Source organism: Heterodontus francisci, chromosome 6 (assembly GCF_036365525.1).
Source record: "Heterodontus francisci isolate sHetFra1 chromosome 6, sHetFra1.hap1, whole genome shotgun sequence".
NCBI classification, from domain to species: domain Eukaryota; kingdom Metazoa; phylum Chordata; class Chondrichthyes; order Heterodontiformes; family Heterodontidae; genus Heterodontus; species Heterodontus francisci.
Window position 1 is genome coordinate 1,977,835 of NC_090376.1, and position 24,631 is coordinate 2,002,465.

The 24,631-nt window shown below is 43.8% G+C and overlaps 1 protein-coding gene across 2 annotated transcripts in view; it reads right to left on the reverse strand.

The window, feature by feature from the left end:
• The window catches only part of LOC137371071 (F-box/WD repeat-containing protein 7-like), a 294,578-nt gene that overhangs the window by 13,970 nt on the left and 255,977 nt on the right, over positions 1-24,631 (reverse strand). For both annotated transcript variants that reach the window (XM_068032971.1, XM_068032969.1), the window contains 4 exons: positions 16,797-16,933; positions 14,316-14,429; positions 11,991-12,172; positions 1,224-1,449 (listed from right to left, as the gene is read on the reverse strand). In XM_068032971.1, coding sequence (XP_067889072.1) covers positions 1,224-1,449; positions 11,991-12,172; positions 14,316-14,429; positions 16,797-16,933 — 659 coding nt within the window. The remainder of the gene's footprint in view (positions 1-1,223; positions 1,450-11,990; positions 12,173-14,315; positions 14,430-16,796; positions 16,934-24,631) is intronic.

Here is a 24,631-nt window from a genome sequence, read left to right on the forward strand (position 1 = left end):
CCAGTCTGCGCTTGGTCTCCCCAATGTAGAGGAGACCACACTGTGAGCAGCGAATACAGTATACTACATTGAAAGAAGTACAAGTAAATCGCTGCTTCACCTGAAAGGAGTGTTTGGGGCCTGGGATAGTGAGGAGAGAGGAGGTAAATGGGCAGGTATTACACCTCCTGCGATTGCAAGGGAAGGTGCCCTGGGACGGGGACGAGGTGGTGGGGGTAATGGAGGAGTGGACAAGGGTGTCACGGAGGGAACGATCCCTTCGGAATGCTGACAGGGGAAGGGAGGGGAAGATGCGACTGGTAGTGGCATCAGGCTGGAGGTGGCGAAAATGGCGGAGGATGATCCTTTGGATATGGAGGCTGGTGGGATGAAAAGTGAGGACAAGGGGAACCCTGTCACGGTTCTGGGAGGGAGGGGAAGGGGTGAGGGTAGAGGTGCGGGGAATGGGTCGGACACGGTTGAGGGCCCTGTCAACCACAGTGGGGGGAAATCCTCGGTTGAGGAAAAAGGAGGTCACATCAGAAGCACCGTCATGGAAGGTAGCATCATCAGAGCAGATGCGTCGGAGACGGAGAAACTGGGAGAATGGAATGGAGTCCTTACAGGAGGCAGGGTGTGAAGAAGTGTAGTCGAGGTAGCTGTGGGAGTCAGTGGGCTTATAATGGATATTGGTAGACAACCTATCCCCAGAGATGGAGACAGAGAAGTCGAGGAAGGGAAGGGAAGTGTCAGAGATGGACCATGTAAAGGTGAGAGAAGGGTGGAAATTGGAAGCAAAGTTGATAAAGTTTTCTAGTTCGGGGCGGGAGCAGGAAACGGCACCGATACAGTCATCTGGTACAATCTGCACCTTCTCCTTTGTTATCTCTTGCCCAACCCCCACCTCACTTGTTTATAATCTGTGACTTTTCTAATATTTGTCAGTTCCGAAGAAGGGTCACTGACCCGAAACGTTAACTCTGCTTCTCTTTCCACAGATGCTGCCAGACCTGCTGAGTGATTCCAGCATTTCTTGTTTTTGTTTCAGCTGTTCTTCAATAACGCTTTCAGTCTCTCTTTTCCCAGATTCCCAACATTGTTCTTGTAAATGTATTCTAGCAGGTTCTGCGCAACTCCCTTGGATAGCCTTGTGAGATGACCCAGATTACAAACAGCCACATACAATAGATATATCTGGTAGACAGAAACAGACACACAACAGCTAGAGAGAACGCAGCATTTACCTGAAGTGAGTAGACCCTGTTTGTATGTCCCTGAAGAGTGTGCACACAGGTTTCAGTTTCTGGATCCCACACCTTTACTGTGTAATCATAAGCACCACTCACAACCCTCTTCCCATCGTACTGCACACATCTGACCGCAGCTACGTGTCCCAGTAGAGTATGCAGGCATCGGCCTGTGTCTATGTCCCAAACTCTGAGTGTAGCATCTCTTGACCCACTGACAACCCTGTGGAAGGGAAAAAAAACAGTATTAGGATTCTTTAGCTATGGCTCCCAGTTAGTCTTTTGTGGCAATTCTGATTTCTCCACCCATGTTACAACACAACACAACAAGCTTGTCCATTTTTCCAAAGATCAACTCCATATACTCACCTTCTCAGAATATCTGAGGACATTTTCCATGGGCCTTTTTGTCAATTGCCCTAGAATCTGGAAATTTCAATTACATCACCTCACAGTCTCTTTTCCAAAAATATTCTTTGAGTGACAAGAGGCCTTATCATAGAAAGTTTCAGGCACAGAAAGAGACCACTTTCCTCATTGTGTCGGTGTTGGCCGAAAAACGATCCACCTATTCTAATCCCACCTTCCAGCATTTGTTCCGTAGCCCTGCAGATTACAGCACTGGAAGTGCATATCCAGACTCCTTTTCAATGAATTGAGGGTCTTTGCCTTAACTACCCTTTCAGGCAGTGAGTTCCAGACCATCACCACCCTCTGGGTGAAAAAGCTTTTCCTCAGCTCCCCTCTAATGTTTCTACCAATCACTTCAAATTTATGCCCCCTTGTCACTGACCTCTCTGCTAAGGTGAATAGACCCTTCACCTCCACTCTATCCAGGCCCCTCAAAATTTTGTACATTTCAATCAGATTTCCCCTCAGCCTTCTCTGTTCCAAGGAGAACAACCTCAGCCTATCCAATCTTTCCTCATAACTGCATTTATCCAGTCCCAACATCCTCGTAAATCTCCTCTGTAACCTCTCGAGTGCAATTACATCCTTTCTGTAATGAGGTGATCAGAACTGCACACAGTACTCAAGTTGTGGCCTAACCAATCAGTTATACAGTTTCAGCATAACCTCCCTGCTCTTATATTCTATACCTCGGTTAATAAAGGAAAGGATTCCATTTGCCTTCTTAACCACTTATTGACCTGTCCTGCTACCTTCAGGGATCTGTGGACGTTCGCTCCAAGGTCCCTCACTTCCTCTACACTTCTCAGTATTTTCTGATTAATCCTGTATTCCTTTACCTTGTTTGACCTCCCCAAATGCATCACCTCACACCTCACATTTGCCACTTTTCTGCCCATCTGACCAGACTATCAATATCTTCTTGCATCCTACCATTATCCTCCTCGCTATCTACCACACGGCCAATCTTTGTGTCGTCCGCAAACGTCTTGAACATGCCCCCCACATTTACGTCCAAACCGTTAATATACACCACAAAAAACAGGGGCCCACTACTGAGCCCTGCAGAACGCCACAGGAAACAGCCCTCCAGTCACTAAAACAACCGTCAACAATTACCCTTTGTTTCCTGCCACTGAGCCACTTTTGTATCCACCTTGCTGCATGTCCCTGGATCCCATGGGATTTTATTTTATTTTATAAAACCAGTCCCATCTAGGACCTTGTCAAAAGCCTTGCTAAAATCCATGTAGACCACATCAACTGCACTACCCTCATCTATCTTCCCTGTTATTTCAAAAAATTTGATGAAGTCGGTCAAACAAGATCTTCCCTTAACAAATTCATTCTGACTATCCTTGATTAACCTGTGCCTTTCTAAGTGACAGTTTATCCTGTCTCAGAGAATTGATTCCAATAATTTGCCCACTACTGAGGTGAGACTGACTGGCCTATAATTATTCGATCTATCCTTTGCTCCCTTTTTAAAAGGAGGTAAAATGTTAGCAATTCTCCAAACCTCCGGTGCCACACCTGTATCCAGTGAGGACTGGAAAATGATGGTCAGACCCTCTGCTATTTCCTCTCTTGCTTCTTTTAACAGCCTAGGATAAATCACCAGGGCCAGATGAAATGCATCAACTTTCAAGGATGCTAATCCCATTAATACTTCCTCTCTCCTTATGTTTATCACATCCAATACTTCACACTCCTCCTCCTTAACTGCAATATCTGCATCAACCCCCTCTTTTGTGAAGACAGATGCAAAGTATTCATTAAGAACCATACCAACATCTTCCGCCCCACACATAGTTTACCTTTTTGGTCTTTTATGGGCCCTACTCTCTCCTTAGTTATCCTCTTCCTCTTAATGTATTGATAAAACATCTTTGGGTTCACCTTGATTTTGCTTGTCAATATACTTTCATGCCCTGTCTTTGCTTTCCTAATTTCCTTTTTGATTTCATCCCTCCAGTTTCTATACTCCTCTCAGCTTTCTGTAGTATTGAGTTCCCTGTGTCAGACATAAGCTTTCCTTTTCTGCCTTATCTTACCCTGTAGATTCCTTGACATCCATGGGGCTCTAGGTTTGGCCGACTTACCCTTTTTCTTTGTGGGAACATATTTACCCTGAACCCCTTGAATCTCCCCTTTGAATGCCTCCCACTGTTCTGACACTGATTTACCTTCAAGTAGCTGTTTCCAGTCCACTTTCACTAAATCACTCCTCAGTTTAGTAAAATTGGCCTTGCCACAATTGAGAATTCTAACTCCTGTTCTATCTCTGTCCTTTTCCATAATTATGTTAAAACTGACTGAATTATGATCACTGACCCACCAAAATGCTCTCCCACTGCCACTCCTTCCACCTGCCCAGCTTCATTTCCTAATACTAAGTCTAAAACTACGCCCTCTCTCGTTGGACTTGCTACATATTGGGCAAAAAAGTTCTCCTGAATGCACCTCAAGAATTCTGCTCCCTCAATTCCTTTCACACTAAAACTATCCCAGTTAATATTGGGGTAATTAAAATTCCCTATTACTGCCCTATTGTTCTTGCACTTCTCAGAGATTTGCCGACATATCTGCTCTTCTATCTCCCTCTGACTGTTTGGGGGGTCTATAGTACACTCCCAGCAATGTGATTGCCCCTTTTTTGTTCCTTAGCTCAATCCATATGGCCTCATTTGATGAGCCTTCCAACATATCATCCCTCCTCACAGCTGTGATAGTTTCCTTGACCAAAATTGCCACTCCCCCTCCTTTCTTATCCCCCTCCCTATCGCGTCTGAAAACCCTGTAACCAGGAACTTTGAACTGCCATTCTTGTCCCTCCTTAAGCCAGGCTTCTGTAATAGCTATGATATCATACTGCCATGTGTCTAACTGTGCCCTCAGCTCATCTGCTTTATTTGCTATACCCCTTGCATTGAAATAGATACCCTTGAGTACTGCCAAACTTTTTATTTTCTAACCCTCATTTCCTCTGTCTTCTAGACTCATCCATTAATTTTGCACCTTCCATTTTAATTTCTGATTTTGTCCCAGCTGAGTCTACACTCAGGTTCCCATCCCCCTGCCAAACTCGTTTAAACCTTCCCCAACAGCACGAGCAAAACGTCCCGCAAAGAACTCAGTCCCGGCTCTGTTCAGGTGCAACCCGTCCGGGCTTTACAGGTCCCATCTTCCCTAGAGCCGGCCTAGGGATTCCACAGTATTTAGTGCTGAAAAATAAATGATCTGAAGCTAAATTAGAAAAATGTAATCAAAATTTTTGTGAGCTGTGAAGCCAAAAGCTGAGTTTATTCCTAAATTAATGAATGATTCCTGAACTGCACATGCAGGTTTGGTTGTGTTCAGCTAACTTCTATTTGTGTAAAAGGAACAGTTTACAGTTATGTTCCTAACAGACACCCACACACAGCACAGAACTGCCAGCTATTAAGACAAACTGGAATGACAGTGAAGCTACAAAGACAACTGGTGCAGGAGTTGGAACATAGCATAGGTACACTTTCGACAGGGAGTTTCAGTCTGTATTAAATCTTTGCTGCACCTGAGAAGGGAATTTTATTATTCATTCATGGAGAAGGTGGTGGGGAGCTGCTGTCTGGAACTGCTACAGTCCATGTGGTGTAGGTACACCCACAGTCTTGTTAGGAAGGGAGTTCCAGGTTTTTGACCCAGCGACAGTGAAGGAACAGTGATACAGTTCGAAGACAGGGTGGTGTGGCTTGGAGGGGAACTTGTAGGTGGTGGTGTTCCTATGCATCTGCTGCCCTCGCTGTTCTAGGTGGAAGAGGTTGTGGGTTTGGAAGGTGCGGTTGAAGGAGCCTTGGTGAGTTGCTGTAGTGTATCTTGTAGATAGTACACACTGTTGTCACTGTGCATCGGTGATGGAGGGAGTGAAAGTTGAAGGCGGTGACTGGAGTGCTAATCAAGTGGGCTGCTTTGTTCTGGATGGTGTCGAGCTTCTTGAGTGTTGTTAGAGCTGTTGTTGCACCCATCCAGGCAAGTGGAGAGTATTCCATCACACTCCTGACTTGTGCCTTGTAGATGGTGGACTGGCTTTGGGGAGTCAGGAGATGAGTCAATTGCCACAGAATATCCCAGCCTCTGACAGTACTTTGTATAGTTCATCCAATAAGTTTTGGTAAATGGTGACCACCCCTCCACTACAAGATATTAATGGTGGAGGATTCAGTGATGGTAATGCCATTGACCATCAAGGGGAGATGGCTGGATTCTCTCTTGTTGGAGGGGGGCGGGGGGGGGGGGGGGGTGGTCATTGCCTGGCACTTGCGCTGCACAAAACTTACTTGCAACTTATTAGCTCAAGCCTGAATGTTGTCCAGGTCTTGCTGCATTTGGGCACGGACTGCTTCAGTATCTGAGGAGCTGCGAATGAAACTGAACGCTATGCAATGATCAGTGAACATCCCCACTTCTGACTTTATGATTGAAGGAAGGTCATTGATGAAGCAGCTGAAGATGGTTGGGCCTTGGACACTACACTGAGGAACTCTTGCAGTGATGTCCTGGAGCTGAGATATTTGGCCTCCAACAAACACGACCATTTTCCTTTTTTTTTAGAATTAGAACATTACAGTGCAGTACAGGCCCTTCAGCCCTCGATGTTGCGCCGACCTGTGAAACCATCTGACCTACACTATTCCATTTTCATCCATATGTCTATCCAATGACCACTTAAATGCCCTTAAAGTTGGCGAGTCTACTACTGTTGCAGGCAGGGTGTTCCACGCCCCTACTACTCTCTGTGTAAAGAAACTACCTCTGACATCTGTCCTATATCTATCACCCCTCAACTTAAAGCTATGTCCCCTCGTGTTTGCCATCACCATCCGAGGAAAAAGACTCTCACTATCCACCCTATCTAACCCTCTGATTATCTTATATGTCTCTATTAAGTCACCTCTCCTCCTCCTTCTCTCTAACGAAAACAACCTCAAGTCCCTCAGCCTTTCCTCGTAAGACCTTCCCTCCATACCAGGCAACATCCTAGTAAATCTCCTCTGCACCCTTTCCATAGCTTTCACATCCTTCCTATAATGCAGTGACCAGAACTGCACGCAATACTCCAGGTGCGGTCTCACCAGAGTTCTGTACAGCTGCAGCATGACCTCGTGGCTCCGAAACTCGATCCCCCTACTAATAAAAGCTAACACACCATATGCCTTCTTAACAGCCCTATTAACCTGGGTAGCAACCTACAGGCATTTATGCACCTGGACACCAAGATCTCTCTGTTCATCTACACTACCAAGAATCTTCCCATTAGCCCAGTACTCTGCATTCCTGTTACTCCTTCCAAAGTGAATCACCTCACACTTTTCCACATTAAGCTCCATTTGCCATCTCTCAGCCCAGCTCTGCAGCCTATCTATGTCCCTCTGTACCCTACAACATCCTTCGGCACTATCCACAACTCCACCGACCTTCGTGTCATCCGCAAATTTACTAACCCACCCTTCTACACCCTCTTCCAGGTCATTTATAAAAATGACAAACAGCAGTGGCCCCAAAACAGATCCTTGCGGTCTTCTTTGGGCCTCCTTATCTCGAGAGACAATGGATACGCGCCTGGAGGTGGTCAGTGGTTTGTGAAGCAGCGCCTGGAGTGGCTATAAAGGCCAATTCTGGAGTGACAGGCTCTTCCACAGGTGCTGCAGAGAAATTTGTTTGTTGGGGCTGTTGCACAGTTGGCTCTCCCCTTGCGCCTCTGTCTTTTTTCCTGCCAACTACTAAGTCTCTTCGACTCGCCACAATTTAGCCCTGTCTTTATGGCTGCCCGCCAGCTCTGGCGAATGCTGGCAACTGACTCCCACGACTTGTGATCAATGTCACACGATTTCATGTCGCGTTTGCAGACGTCTTTATAACGGAGACATGGACGGCCGGTGGGTCTGATACCAGTGGCGAGCTCGCTGTACAATGTGTCTTCGTGCTGTACAAATGTGACCTCGTGGCTCCGAAACTCGATCCCCCTACTAATAAAAGCTAACACACCATATGCCTTCTTAACAGCCCTATTAACCTGGGTAGCAACCTACAGGCATTTATGCACCTGGACACCAAGATCTCTCTGTTCATCTACACTACCAAGAATCTTCCCATTAGCCCAGTACTCTGCATTCCTGTTACTCCTTCCAAAGTGAATCACCTCACACTTTTCCACATTAAGCTCCATTTGCCATCTCTCAGCCCAGCTCTGCAGCCTATCTATGTCCCTCTGTACCCTACAACATCCTTCGGCACTATCCACAACTCCACCGACCTTCGTGTCATCCGCAAATTTACTAACCCACCCTTCTACACCCTCTTCCAGGTCATTTATAAAAATGACAAACAGCAGTGGCCCCAAAACAGATCCTTGCGGTACACCACTAGTAACTAAACTCCAGGATGAACATTTGCCATCAACCACCACCCTCTGTCTTCTTTCAGCTAGCCAATTTCTGATCCAAAGCTCTAAATCACCTTCTGCCCCATACTTCCGTATTTTCTGCAATAGCCTACCATGGGGAACCTTATCAAACGCCTTACTGAAATCAATATACACCACATCCACTGCTTTACCCTCATCCACCTGTTTGGTCACCTTCTCGAAAAACTCAATAAGGTTTGTGAGGCACGACCTACCCGTCACAAAACCGTGCTGACTATCGCTAATGAACTTATTCTTTTCAAGATGATTATAAATCCTGTCTCTTATAACCTTTTCCAACATTTTACCCACAACCGAAGTAAGGCTCACAGGTCTATAATTACCAGGGCTGTCTCTACTCCCCTTCTTGAACAAGGGGACAACATTTGCTATCCTCCAGTCTTCCGGCACTATTCCTGTCGACAATGACGACATAAAGATCAAGGACAAAGGCTCTGCAATCTCCTCCCTGGCTTCCCAGAGAATCCTAGGATAAATCCCATCTGGCCCAGGGGACTTATCTATTTTCACACTTTCCAAAATTGATAACACCTCCTCCTTGTGAACCTCAATCCCATCTAGCCTAGTAGCCTGAATCTCAGTATTCTCCTCGACAACATTTTCTTTCTCTACTGTAAATACTGACACAAAATATTCATTTAACACTTCCCCTATCTCCTCTGATTCCACACACAACTTCCCACTACTATCCTTGATTGGCCCTAATCTAACTCTAGTCATTCTTTTATTCCTGATATACCTATAGAAAGCCTTAGGGTTTTCCCTGATCCTATCCGCCAATGACTTCTCATGTCCTCTCCTTGCTCTTCTTAGCTCTCCCTTTAGATTCTTCCTGGCTAGCTTGTAACTCTCAAGCGCCCTAACTGAGCCTTCACGTCTTTGTGCCTGACATGATTTCAGCCAGTGGAGATTTTTCTCTTGGATTCCCACTGATATTAATTCTACTAGGGTTCCTTGATACCACACTCTGTCTATGCTGCCTTGATGTCAAGGGCAGTCATTCTCACTTCATCTGTTGACAAAAGAGCTCAAACTGGAAATACATTTTATTTGCAGCAACATCACTGCTGATTGAGCACAAAAATTCCTCTAAGTTTTTGAAATTAGTTTACATTTCAGCTTTGTAGTGAATTACAGAGAACATGTCCCAAGTACTGACTAACCGAGACACAGATACAAGCGACTTGGATTTAAAGGTTTCCCATTGTGGGTTCACAGATAAAACAGGAAGCAAGCACTGGCGTGAGTGGCAATAGTGAGCAGGACAGACTGAGACATCACATTCTGGGAGGCTCCACATTAGATCAATATCATCTCCGGCAACACGGCTTTTAGCTTTTGAAATTGATCTGGTACAACAGGAATATTTTGTTTAGGAGCAAAAAAAATCTCATTAAAAGCTTATGGAATGGATTTTAAGTGATAAAATGGAATGATTTAACCATCAGGGCCTCATTACTCATCCATTCATTTGAACGAAAGTTTATTCTTTTGACCTCCAGGCACCCTCATTGCAAATCTCAAACATTTTCATCAAAAACTAAACTTTGAGGCTCCAGTTTGTTTGGGAGGGGCGTGGAGAGGAGAGGGTGAAGAGGGAGATTTATTTACTAGAATGGTAGCAGGAATGAGGGACTTCAGTAATGTGGAGAGACTGGAGAAGATGGGGTTCTGAGAGCAGAGAAGGTTAAGGGGAGATTTAATACGTGTTTTAGAGTAAATAAGGAGGAACTGTTTGCACTGACAGGAGTGTCAGAAACCAGAGGAGACAGAATTAAGGTAATGGAGAAAAGAACCAGGAGAAAAATGAGGAAAATGTTTCTTTTTCTACTCATTGTGTGAAGTGGAATGTGTTGCTTGAAGAGTCAGCGGAAACAGAGTCAGCGGAAACAGAGTCAGCGGAAACAGAGTCAGCGGAAACAGAGTCAGCGGAAACAGAGTCAGCGGAAACAGAGTCAGCGGAAACAGAGTCAGCGGAAACAGAGTCAGCGGAAACAGAGTCAGCGGAAACAGAGTCAGCGGAAACAGAGTCAGCGGAAACAGAGTCAGCGGAAACTTTCAAAAAGGGACCGAATAAAATATTTCAAAAGTAAAAACTTGCAGGGCTATGGGGGAAGGGTACTAATTGGATAAGAGTTGGCTCAGGCGCAACGGGCTGAATAGCCTCCTTCTGTGCTGCACAATTCTATGATTCTAGGGAGGGAGTTGGCGGTGGGGCAGGGGGCGCGCGGGGAGATGATCTGAATTACCTAACCAAATGGTGTGTGTGACTGGACACAGTAAACATCTCAACTTACTTTTCGACATCTCCTCCCCCAAAGACAGACAAACTACAGGATCATAACACGAGTTAGGATACAGATCCACTGGCTCTCCACCTAAATGGTCATTCTCCATTCCAGACAAATGAGTGTCGGCATACTCCCCCACCACATGGAGCCTATCAGATGTGCGTCGCCTGGCATACACACACACACTTCCACTCTTATGCCCAGGTCTGCATGGTTCAGTACCACACCAAACACTGCGTGGCGAAAAGCTACTGGGAACTGTATCGTCATTAGAGCAGGTGGACAGTTTTATCTTGTACTCGAGTGGCATTTCCCGCGCAACACTAAGCCCCACAAAAAGAAACAAAGTACAACACTTGATATTGAAGTTTTTATAAAGTTGTTATGATCCTGTAGTTTTTTTCTTTTCCGGGAAGTATGCGGTGTGCCTTTAAGGCTGGAAAAGGATCAGTACTGCTTTACAGCAGCAAGCTCCAGGGACTGTGAGTCATAGAGAAGATGCATTTTGGTTGCCGTTGGATTTAACCCGAGAGTGGAAGAACCAGCCTGCTTCAAATGTGCATCCTGGTTACCCGGCAATAGCCATTTGGAGACTGAGGACACGAGATACAATGTTGCCGACTCACATTTGAAACTAGCTGAAAAACTGGCTTTTGTGACAGTTGGACCAGCATGAATGGAACAGAGATCTAATAATTTAAACTGAAGGAAGGTGAATTTTAGACTGATCACTTTTTCACCCCTCAAAACAATTCTAACGCCAAACTGATTCATTGAAAAGTGTCTGCAAGTTGTTGATTGCTGAATTCATCGTTGGAAGAGGAGCATCGCTTCAACTGGAACTAGACTACTGACTGCCCTACCATTGAAGAACCTTTTCTCCCCCCATCGGACGGCTGTGAGGACTTCAAGCAACCTTGGGTTGTTCCACATTGGAAGATTCCACTTCGGCAGAAGCGTAAATCTGCAAGGACACTAATTGTTTCTATTATAAATTTGTTTATATCTTAGTAGTGTTTAAGAATTTCGTTTTTCTAATTAAACAGTTAATTTGTTGATCTAAAGACACCTGTTTTGGTTCGCCTCGCCTCGTTCGAGGGTTCAATTCAGCTGTGGATTTCTTTAATTTGGAAAGTTTAAAGTGATATGTTAGGCAATCTATGGAGGAACGGGACTGAATTGACAGTGCGTTTCTCCCACCGCAATCAGAATCATATAATTTGATTGGGGGCTTTGTTTTGAGTGGACGGTCGTAACATTATGGAATAAGCTTCAACAAAATTTGGACTTCTCTCGTTGGACCAGAGGAGGTTGCAAGAGTTTGCAAGGGGGGGGGGTTGGGGGTGATCTCACAGAAGTAGTTTTCAAAATTATGGAAAGTTTTGAAAGGGTAAATGTTGCAAAATAGTGAAAGATTATAAAAGGTTGCAGGAAATGAACCAACGCTGACAGTTGCAGCTGAGAACCTGGCATATCCCCCTTGTCCATCCACCTGATAAGTGCTGATTCGATGGCATCTTCCTACTTTGAGAAAACAAAATGTAAAATTGCTTTGGGCACCATTTATCCAAACATTATATATGTAAAGTGCCTTACTTGTTGCCATGGAGATGCATGCATCGTACAGTGGAGGCATGTCCATAAAGCGTGTGAATACATTCACCCGTTTCTGCATTCCACACCTTCAAGGTACGGTCTGTTGAGCCACTGATGACTATGTTCCCCCTCATCTGTGAAGACCAAACTCCTCCTGTGTGTCCAACCAGTGTCTGCACACACTGCAAGACAAGCCAGCAAACAGCAGGTTTAAGAACAACTGGCAGCGAGATAGCGGAAAATGAGCAGTAAAGCTCACCAAAAGAAAGAGACAGCTATGCATTTATGCAGTGTCTTATTACTCCTCTCATCAAACAGGTCACAATACTTCATGCATAATGAATTACTCTGTGTTAGAATGTGTCAGAGGCAAGCGAAGCACCCATTTTACACAGAAAAATCCTATAAACAGATGCAAATGATACAAAAATTGGCCACATAGTTGACGGCGAGGAAGAAAGTTATAGGCTGCAAAATATCAATGGACTGACGGGCAGAAAAGTGACAAATTGAATTCAATCTGGAGAAGTGAGAGGGCAAACAAGGCAAGGGAATACACAATAAATGGTAGGATACTGAGAAGTGTAGAAGGACAGAGGGACTTTGGAGTGCATTGTCCACAGATCCCTGGAGGTGGCTGGACAGGGAGATAAGGTGGTCAGGAAGGCATATGGGACACTTGCCTTTATTAGCCAAGGCTGAGAGGATAAGAGCAGTCAGTTTATGCTAAAACAAAACAGGAAGTGCTGGAAATCCTCAGGAGGTCAGGCAACATCCGTGGAGAGAAAAAAAACGAGTTAACGTTTCAGCTCATGACCTTTCATCCACCCTGAAACATTTAATTTTGTTTTTCCTCGCCACAGATGCTGAATGACCTGCTCAGCATTTCCTGTTTTTGTTTCAGATTTCCAGCATCTGCAGTACTTTGCTTTTGTAGGAGGTTATGCTAGAGCTGTTTAAAAGTTTAAAACACTGGTTAGGCCACAGCTACAGCATTGCATACAGTTCTGGTCATGACATAGCAGGAAGGTTGTGATCGTACTACAGAGGGCACAAAGGAGACTTAAGAGGATGTTGCCAGGAATGGAGAATTTTAGCTATGAGAAAAAAATTGGATAGGCTAAGGTTGTTTTCTTTGAAACAGGGGAGGCTGAGGGGAGATTTAATTGAGGTGCATGTAATTAAGATGGGCCTAGATAGGAAGGCCCTATTTCTGTTAGTAGAAAGGTCAATAACTAGAGGCATAGATTTAAAGCAATTGGCAGAAGGTTTAGAGGTGAGTTGAGATGATTTTCTTTCACCAAGGGTGGTCGGGGTCTGGAACTCACTGCCTGAAAAGGTGGCAGAGGCAGAAACCCTCCTCACATTTAAAAGAACACTTGGATATGCACTTGAAATTCCAAAACCGACACACGGCTACAGACCAAAAGCTGGAAAGTGGGATTAGGCTGGATCGCTCTTTTTCAGCCCACAAATATGGTGGGCCAAATGGCCTCCTTCTGTGCTGTAAATCTTTCTATGTTTCTTTTGATTGAGAAAGGAATGCAGTCCAGGAAACTGGGAAAACTCTGCTTCTCTTTGGATCTTGAATTTCTACCTGAATATTTGGATCAAGCAGACATCAGATCGCAGATCAACACAGCCCACAGTGCACCACTCCATCGTCATAGAGCTAAGGGTGTGTAGTTGGGTGCGAACCCACAACCTTTCCAGTCAGATAGGAGTGTGCTACATTCTTATACTGGGTGGATTCCACGTGACTGCAATAAGTGCAAACTGCAGAGCCCAGGAATGTCCCCACACCCACAGCAAACCAATATGCATAAGAGGGAACTCAGGCAATTTTCTGCATTTGGATTTCCAGGCCTATCCTTCACACGTCTTGTGAAACTTTCACATAACATTCCAGCAGACATGTAATTCATGCTAATAAAGCCCTGGGGAAAAGATTCTATTTTACAGAATTGGTAAGGAAAACCGCTTCATACTTTTGTTGCTACAGACAGCTTGTCAAAAAGCCACAAGTGCCGAAACAGCCAGCTGATTGTAGTCTGCTTTGGAAGAACTATGGGTGTGTGCAATCTGGCCCAGACCTATTTATTAACCAAGCTGCACAGAGGGGCAGGTACAATACGACGTCAGGTTTACAATTCCCTCGCTCAGTGGAGGCAGCTGGGCTGCAATTAATTGCCTGGGAAGGTGAGGTCACCTGCTCCCCATTAGTACAGCAATGCAATGAAATGAGTAGACAGAAGGCAGCATTCAGCTGGGAGATCTGTGGATGCAGTGGAAATCTGGACAGTCAGAAGTCAGTAATATGTGTACCTCGCCTGTTATCGCAGACCAAACTTTGAGCGTGTTGTCATCCGAACCACTCAAAATACGGTTTCCTGAGAACTGCAGGCAGGTGATGACATGATCATCATGACCTTTCAGCACCTGAAAACACAGAAAATTATCTACTTACCAGTCAACAGCATCCCCTCCTAACTCATAATACAACAATATTAAATCCCTCTACGTACTGAATATAATTTATATCCCATTTAATTTCACAATGCAGGCAAGTCAGTTACCTTTATCTGGTCCTTGTATAAATTCTGGGGTTAAAAACCGATCCCCATAATACATCCGAAATCAGTTCCAAACTCAACATGTTCTCCATCCCCAGATTTCTCCCCATCCCTTCTAGAAAACACTGAAGAGCAGAAGGCAGCCACTTGGGCCATTGCATCTGTGCAGGCTTTTTGCTACAATGGGCAAATCCCACTGCCCTGCTCTTTCCCCATCACCCTGTTTCTTTTCATGCTTGAAAATATTTATCCTTGTTGAGAAGCATTTTCCCAGAGGCTGCTGGATCTATCATACAAACAAATGAATTAAGAGCAGGAGTAGGCCACTCAGCCCTTCGAGCCTGCTCCGCCATTCAATAAGTTCATGGCTGAACTGATTACTCCACATTTCCACCTACCCCTGATAGCCTGCCATCTCCTTGCTTATCAAGAATCTATCTACCTCTGCCTTAAAAATAAGACTCTGCTTCCACCGCCTTTTGAGGAAGAGAATTCCAAAGACTCACGGCCCTCAGAGAAAAAAATTCTTGTTAAATGGACAACCCCTTATTTTTTTTAAAGTGACCCCTAGCAGCTCTTCAACTACAAACAGCTTCACAGCTGTTCAGTTGATAACCCCATAAGCACATTTTCCAGCAGAAGTGACTGGATGATGATTGAGAGCAGCAACCCTGACTGTTCTTCCTCTCCTACTCAGCTGCAATGTACCAGCTGAAGTGTGATTTTTGGTCTGTGGGCAGGCTAGCAAGGGGAGCGGCAGGCAGGCAGGCACGGGCAAGTAACCCCATCTTCCCATCGCGGAAAAGCTCCCAAACTGTGGAGACAGGATGTGTCCAGATAAACATTTTATGCACGCACAATGTTTTAACCCATCGTGTGTTTAAGATTCAGTACCACATTGTACTGTACTCATTGAGCTTTTGGGAGTAGGATGAAATGAACAGAACAGACTTGCATTTATCCAGAGCCATATTTTGTTATCATAATGTTTCAAAGCTCTTTTTACTGTGAATGCTGTAAAGGAGCGCAGTAACTGATGTTAGTGAAACACACCAAATTCAGAAGTGCTCTCACAGGAAGGGAAGTAGGAATCTGTACTCGTCACCTTTTTCTCTGAGACTTTCATCTTTCCTCAATCAATAATAACCACAAAAGCTGGTCATAGACACACAACAGGCGCAATAACAACCTTCCACTCCTCCCCACTCCAATGCATGCGCAATCTCAGTCACACACAATATACCTAACTCTCAATACTCGAAGTATACTCTTAATTATTAATCACCCAGTTGTGTCACTCAAAGATTTCAGTGGATCAAGGGGAAGAGTCACCATCACTGCTTTAGGGAAACTCAGGATGGATGATAAATGCACAATTAACCACATCCCAACAACAAATAAAAACAAAATTGGACTAATCTGTACGCCTCCATCCAAAACAAGGGCTAACTACACCATTTAAAGGTTTTTCTTCCAGTAGATTGAATAGAAATGGGTCCATACTCTCTGGAATTTAGATGATCGAGAGGTGATCTCATTGAAACATAAAATTCTGAGGGATTTGACAGGTTAGATGCTGAGAGGCTGTTTCCCCCCTGGCTGGATAGTCTACAACATAGCCTCAGGTTAAGGTGATGGCCATTTTGTACTAACATGAGGTGAGATTTCTTCACTCAGAGACTTGTGAACCTTTGGAATTTGCTACTCCAAAGAGCTGTGGACGCTCAGTTATTCAGTATATTCAAGGCTGAGATCAATATATTTTCGGACTCTGAATCAAGGGATATGGGGATCGGGGAGAAGTAGAGTTGGGAGTGAAGAGCAGGCATGATTTTACTGAATGGCAGGGCAGGCTTGAGGAACTGTATGGCCTACTCGTGCTCCTATTATGTTCTAATGTTCCTGAAGTGTTACCTCAGGTCATTTAGAACCTAAACACATGAAGGCACGGTTTCTCAGTGTCAAGTGTGCATTCCTCACCCTCTCCTGTGCCACAATGCCTCAGGTAGCACCTTGCTGTTCTAGGGAGTAAGTTTCAAAACATTATGGACAACAAAGACGTGGGCATTTCCAAAGTCTTTACAAGTTGGGGCCATCCGTAAAATAATATAGTCTAAAAGGCCAAGGATAAGTTTATGTTACATTGTCCACCTTTCCACTGGGCTAGCATCTTGTGAATCCCCTGTCCTCCCCTGGTTACACCGAGCTGCTATACCAGCTATACTTGGCTTACCTTCGGGGGTTTGATCTCTCCAGAGCGCCAGTTTGTGTCTATCTTGTGCTGCCGCATGAAGGCAGATTTCCACGGACTGTACATGAAACCTGTGCTGAGCATCCGGCGTCGCCGAAGGTACAGCGGCTCCTCGATCACTGGATGAGGCAAAAACAGGCAGACGGTAAATTCAAATGGATAAAGCTTTTGTTTCCTCTCAAACTCATTTTACATTCCTAAAGATGTTCGTCCCACCCTTTGCATCCATGCTGACTGAGATCAGGCTGGCAACTCCTTCCCTACCCTGCACCCCCACAATTCTGTCCTGTAATAGGTCAATGGGAAGTCAACGATTGAAGCCCAGCCCAACTGCCTCTTCCTCCCCTGCAAACATGGGCACTTGCAACCACACCTCTCTCTCTCCCTCGGCCATGATTAGATAAGGACAGCAGGAAAAAGCATTCAGCCCAACAAGCCTCTCCCTTCCTCCCAACCCCATAGATTAACTGACCTTAATATCCACCCCACTTACACCCATCCACTTACCCGCATCTTCCAAACCCACCCACTTCCCCATATCCCCCAAAACCACCGAACCATTTTCTCCCCATATCCCGGATACCCATCTACTTACCTTCTCCCCATATCCCTCAACCCCACTTACACACCTTCTCACCCCAGGCCCAGTGTCTCCAGCAAGGCAGTGAATTATCTCTTGACTTTATCATAATGCCAGTTTCAGTGTACCTCTCCAGTAAGCTATTCCGTAACTCAATTACCATATATACTAAAGCAAAAGTCAATCTTATACAAGTCGACACATGACTTTAGGTGAAATTTTTTTGAATTTTTCCTGTGTCTCATGTAAAGGTCTAACTTAACTCTCAACGCACAGACAGAACATTCTAATCACGCACTAGTACAAATACCCGAATGTTCAGCTAGGACCCTCTCAATTTTGTCAATATAACGCCAAGGAAGAACAACAAATACAGAAAGCAGTTCAAACCAAAAGTCACTGGGAGTGTAGAGAAGACGACTAATTGTGCGGCAGCAACAAAGTAACAGAGAAGTACGTCAGAGATTGGAGAAAGCTTTCCACGCAGCTCATGATGATGCTAAAGAATAAAAGTGCCAACAGGGGAAAGCCTAGCAAGTAGCTGCAATTAGACAGTAAAGTTGCAGAATGGGTCAGTGAACGTTGCTAGAATGGATACATATTTTCCCACGCATCCATCCAACTCTACGCCCTGTCTCCATGGTGGCTATTATTTTACGAACATACAAATTAGGAGCAGAACCAGGCTAGGACTAGAGGGAACATGAGGAAAAACTCTTTCACCCAGAGGGTGGTGGGTTTCTGGAATTCACTGCCCGGATCGGTGGTGGAGGCAGAAACCTTCAACTCATATAAAAAGGTACCTGGACATGCGCCTGACGTGCTGTAACCTGCAAGACTATGGATCAGGTGCCGGAAGGTGGGATTAGATTGGGCGGCTAGTTTTTTTCAGCCGGACACGATAGGCTGAATGGCCTCTTTCTGTGCCGTAACTTTTCTATGGTTCTATGGTTCATTTGGCCCCTCAAGCCTGCTCTGCCATTTGATAAGAACACGGCTGATCTGACTGCTGCCTCCTGTCTACCTCCTATACCCTTCAACACCCTTGCCAATCAAGAATCTATCTAACTCAGCCTTAAAAGTATTCAATGAACCTGACTCTGCCCTCTGAGAAAGAGAATTCCACAGACTAATGATCCTCAGAGAAAAAATTCTCATCTCCAACTTAAATGGGAGACCCCTAATTTTTAAACGGTGTACCCTCGTTCTAGACTCCCCCATAAGGAGAAACATCCTCTCAGCAAACACCGTCAAGTCCCCTCAGGATCTTACATGTTTCAATAAGATCACCTCTCATTCTTCTAAACTCCAATGGATACATGTCCAACTTGCCCAACCTTTCCTCCTAAGATAACCCCTTCATCCCAGGAATCAGTCGAGTGAACTTTTTCTGAACTGTTTATAATGCAGTTATATCCTTTGTTACGACCTGGTGAGAAAGAGGTCTAGGGTTCCCTTTCACCGGGTCTTACTGTAACAGGCTTTTATTTTTAAATGCACTGTGTTTTTAGCTCCCCCTTGGGGAATCCTTGTTCACTGCTTTCCAATTATAAGGCAAAGAAACCAGCACAAACAAGCTTTCTTAGGTTTAAAGAAGAAAATTTGATATTTATTAAACTTGAACTCTAATTTGGTTGATGCCTATGGATACACAACACACCCACGCTAGCATGTATATGCGATACACACATGCAAATAGAGACAGAACAGTGAAGAAAAATAAAGTGGAAAGGTTTGCCGCAATATCTGAAGAGTTGTTGTTACAGTTCTTTGAACTCACTGCAGAATCCTTGGTTGTAGGTAGATCTTGCTCTTCGTTGGGGCCCAGTATTCTTAAACTTTGTTCACTGTAGGAAACTTTTCTCTCTTGGGGTTCATGTGACTTCAGTGGATTCAGAGGCTTGTGAGAAAGATATGGGAGCAGACAGGAGAGAGATCTTCTCAGTCTGGGAGCAAACAGACGCTCTGCCCAAACTGTGTACAAATTCAAAAACCTCAAGGTGTCCAGCAGGTTAGTCATGTGACTAGCTGGTTTGACCATGCCCGTTTGTGTATTCAGCCATCTGAGCAGTCAACTGGAATGCGAGCTCTCCAACTTCAACATCCGGTGATCAAAAGTCCATTGTGAGCTGAATGAGTCAGGAAATGGCTGCTTTGTCCTTCCAAACACTGTTTGTTAATCTGCAAATGTATTTTCCAGCCACGGCTGATCTGTTTAACAAGTCCCTTCTTCACTCCAGTAACAGTTTAATATCAATGTTCATGACAAAATTAATGTGTCTCATTCTTGACAGGTGGGGGCCTAGCATGACACCTTTCTTAAGTAAGGAGAACAAAACTGTAGGTAATACTCCTGATGTGGTCTCACCAATGCCCTGTACAACCGGAGCAAAACTTGCCTACTTTTATATTCTATTCCCCTTGCAATGAATGACAACATTCCATTTGCCTTCCTAATCACTTGCTGCTCCTGCATACTAACTTTTTGTGAATCATGTACTAGGACACTCAGATTCCTCTGTACCGAAAATGCCCCTTGATACAACTCTGTTAAGAAGAGTTTGAAAATATGACTTGTGTAAAAGTGGACGCCCTCAAACTTTAGCCTCAAAAATGTGACTTTTACACAAGTATATACGATACGGTGTTGAAATTCTCAGCCCAACTCTCTCCTTTTTAATAGGATGCTGGTCTTTACATTCTCAAGGACTAGAATACAAGGGGGCAGAAGTCATGCTTTAGCTATATAAAGCCCTGGTTAGACCACACCTGGAGTTACTCTGAACAGTTCTGAGCACCACATCTTAGGAAGGGTATACTGGAATTGGAGGGAGTGCAGTGTAGATTTACCAGAATGATACCTGGACTCCAAGGGTTAAATCACAAGTACAGATTTCACAAACTGGTATTGTATTCTCTGGAATTTAGAAGGTTAAGGGGTGATTTGATCAAAGTTTTCAAGATATTAAGGGGAACAGATAGGGTAGAGAGCGAGTGAAACTATTTCCGCTGGTGGAGGAGTCTAGGACGAGGTGTATAGGCTACAAATTAGAGCCAGACCTTTCAGAATGAAATCAGGAAACACTTCTACACACAAAGGGTAGAAGTAGTTTAGAATTCACAGACAATATCAGAGTGAACCTCTAATTTTGACGCAATTCCCAATTAGACTGTTGGAAACAGTTGGCATTGGATTAATTCTGCTTGGATGGGCAATCCTATCTAATTATTGATGATTACTTCTCAAGATGGATCAAGATTAAACAGATGTACACAACAACGTCAGAGTTTTATAGTCGAATATTCAGCACAAGGAACAATTCACATACTTCATTTTTTTCAATTCTTTCATAATCTCAAACTCTAACTAGCTCCCTTTGAAGCCTCGATCTTTCCATAGAAAAGCAGGCCATTAGATGCTACATCAAAGGTTACTACATAAAATAAGACTCATGGTGTAGGGGTAACATATTAGCATGAATAGGGGATTGACTAGCTAACAGGAAGCAGAGAGTAGGGATAAATGGGTGATTTTCAGGTTAGTAAACTGTAACCAATGGAGTGCCACAGGGATCTATATAAATGACGATGAAGGGACCAAATGTATGTATTAAATTTGCTGATAACACAAAGATAGGTAGGAGAGTAAGTGGTGAGGAGGATATAAAGAGTCTGCAAAGGGATTTATATACGTTAAATGAGTGGGCAAAATATTTGGCAGAGTAGAATGTGAGAAAATGTGAACTTGTCCACTTTGGTGGGAAGAATAGAAAAGCAGTATATACTTAAATGGAGAGATATTGCAGAACTCAGTGGTACAGAGGTATCTGGGCGTCCTGGTACATGAATCACAAAAGGTTAGTATGCAGGTACAGCAAATGATTAGGAAGGCAAATGGAATGTCTTTTATTGCAAGGGGAATGGAATATAAAAGGAAGGAAGTCTTGCAACAGTCTCAGTGTTTGAGACCATATCTGAAGTACTGCATACAGTTGTGGTCTCCTGACTTAAGAAAGGATACAACTGCATTCGCAGTTCAGAGAGGGTTCACTTGACTTATTCCTGGGATGAAGAGGTTATCGTATGAGGAAAAGGTGGGCACGCATCCATTGGAGTTTAGAAGATTGAGAGGTTATCTTATTGAAACATATAAGATACTGAGGCAACTTGAAAGGGTGGATGTTGAGAGAATGTTTCCCCGTATGAAGACGACTAGAACCAGGGTTTAAAAATAACAGGTCTCCCATTTAAGATGGAGATGAGGAGAATTTTGTTCCGAGGGTCGTTAAGTCTGTGGAATTCTCTTCCCTAGACAGCAGTGGAGGGAGGGCCATTAAATATTTTTAAGGTTGAGTTAGACAGATTCTTGATTGACAATAGAGTTGAAGGGTATAGGGGGTAGACAGGAAAATACAGTTGAGGCCACAATCAGATCAGCCATGATTTTATCAAATGGCAGAGCAGGCTTGAGTGGCAGAATGGCCTAGTCCTGCTCCTAATTCGTATGTTCATAAAAGTAGAGACTGGAACTCTATTTGGGTGGGGAGTGAGAAATCATCGACACACATCTGGCTGCCATCACTGTGAAAGGAGAAACTCCTGTTGAGAAAGTAAGAGCAAGCAGGACCACACTCACCTAATGAAAACTTTATATTTTAATTTTCACCCAGCATAATTAAGGCAGTGTTTTGAAGGGGTCATACACCACAAGGAGAGCTAATGTGATCCCATCAGTAAAAATGTAATTTTAGTGGAGGTTAGTTACCAGTATCAGCAGCAATTGTAAAGTGAAGTCACTTCTTTGTCCTCTTCTAGTCACTAGGAAGCCAACCAAGGATCCCACTACACTTCAGAGATCATCAGAATTAATTTAAATGAGAATGAATATTGATAATGCTTCATAGTGGAGAATAGAATTGTACAGATTTCCATCCTACAGAATTGTTACAGTGCAGAAGGAGGCCATTCAGCCCATCGTGTCTGCACCAGCTCTCCAAATGAGCAAAATAAGAGGGAATCTGAAGTAGAAAACTGCATGTTCCTGGTTAGAATGCACATTACAAAAAGGAAACAGTATTCATCAAGTGTTGAGTGCAGCCCTGCAGGGGACAGTGCATCTAATCTCACTAAGTGACTTAGATCTGCAAAACAGAGGCAAACCTGTCAAATTTGCTGATTAAAGTATGAGTGCAGTAGAGATAGAGGAAGTAGCTAACATCTAGCAGATTTAGACAGCAACTCAATACTGATAGCAAAGGGCGGCTTAAAAAGGACAAGAATAATGGCAGACTCAAAACTTCCAGTGTACAGACAATGTGATGGAACAATAAAGAAAGCTATTAGGATGCTGGGATACAAAGCAAGCAGGTTTCAGAGATTATGGAGAGCCTTTAAATACATGGGGAAGATCACACATAATACTGTTCCAAGTTCTTGTTAGCAAACTTCAAAAAGGGGATAAACTATGTTGAAAGAATAGAGAAGTCTGAACTGTATAATCTGGAGAGCCAGTAGGTGGAGTACTTTCACATAGAAACAGTAAACCGATATTACGCCAAAGTCAGTCAGGTTATTAGGACCACAAATCAGAGTTAAGGAATAGTAAATGGTAAGCAGTTATTTTAACAGATGTTTCAATGAAAAAGTGATAAACATTTATGACAATCTGCTGTGTGATGGTAACAGAATCCAAGACAATATGAAGTTCAAAATGTAGTGGAGAATATTTGGTATGATAGGGATGTGTTTCAATAGGTCGAATGCTATTGGCTGGACTCAGCCTGTTCTTTTCAACTAGAGAATGATGGGTTGCATCCCATATCACATCTAAACATAAGCCAAGACATCAGCTAAGGGAGAAACACACTGTTTGAACACACTGAAATTTCAGACTATTAATGTTACCAAGGAATCCTTTTTCATTAGCCTGAATCATTACAGGTTAAGTGTTAGTGTACAGTTCCGTTAACTGCAGTAACAAATCAACAGAGAGCTTAGCAATGGCTCAGTGATATGCTTCACGAATCAGAAGGTTATGGGTTTTAAGCTCCAGTCCAGAGACTTAAGCACACCGTTAAGGCTGATTAGTACTGAAGGAGCGCTGTCTCTTGGATGAGACGTTAAACTGGTGCACTCTCTCATTCGCAGGTGGAATAAAAAGATCCAATGGCACTATTTGAAGATAAGCAGTGGAGGCCAATTTTAATCCCTAAACTAACACCTAAAAAAGCCAGACAGTCTAGTCATTATCACACTGCTATTTGTGGGACCTTTATGTACACAAATTATGTGCCATGTTTCCTGCATTACACCAGTGACTACACTTCAAAAGTACTGCTGTGGCTGTAAAGCTCTTTGGAACTTGCTGAGGTCATGAAAGGTGCTACAGAAATCCAGGTCTTGCTTTATCTTTTCTGATCCTGATCCAACTTCCCATTTCTCATAGACAGTACATGCTTGCACACTGTTCTATGTTGGGGAATATCGCAACCTGATCCTTCACACAGGTGTGTTTATAGCAGAGGTCAATAAATAGCAATCAAGAGCAGGAGGATCCCGATATTCACTCTCCCAAACCAAGGCCAGTACCCCAGCTAAAAATCAGTAAATTCAGCACTGGCTGAGGACAATACTTAGCTACAAACCCATCAGATGAAGCAGAGCCCTTTGACAGGTTAGCATGGCAAAAAGAATCAAACAACCACTACTCTGATGTGACTTCCACTTTAAATCTCTGGAAAATTACCCTCCAGCTGCCCAAGTGTAGCTGGGATTTCATTCAGAGACCAGGAGACCACAGGAAGGTTTGAGCGTGCACAGGTCTGGACACTTAGTAAATTAAAGCTGAGTTCAATAAATATCCTACACCAACACACACGATGGATAATGTAAGCTATTGCACAATGGCTCATATCCACGTTGATTCTATTTAGTCATGCCTTGGGTAATTATAATTTATTTTTATGAAAAATCAGTAACTTAATGAAAATATAACCTGGTGTGCAGGGCAGTGCTAAATGTTCCATTAATGTAGTGTACATAGACTTCCAAAAGGCATTTGATAAATTGCCAAACAGACCTGTTAGCAAAGTTACAGCCCATGGAATAAAAGGGACAGTAGCAGCATGGATATGAAATTGGCTGATTGACAGGAATGAGAGTAGTTGCAAACGGTTGTTTTTCGGACTGGAGGACGGGATATAGTGGAGCTCCCCAAGGGTCGGTGTTAGGATCACGG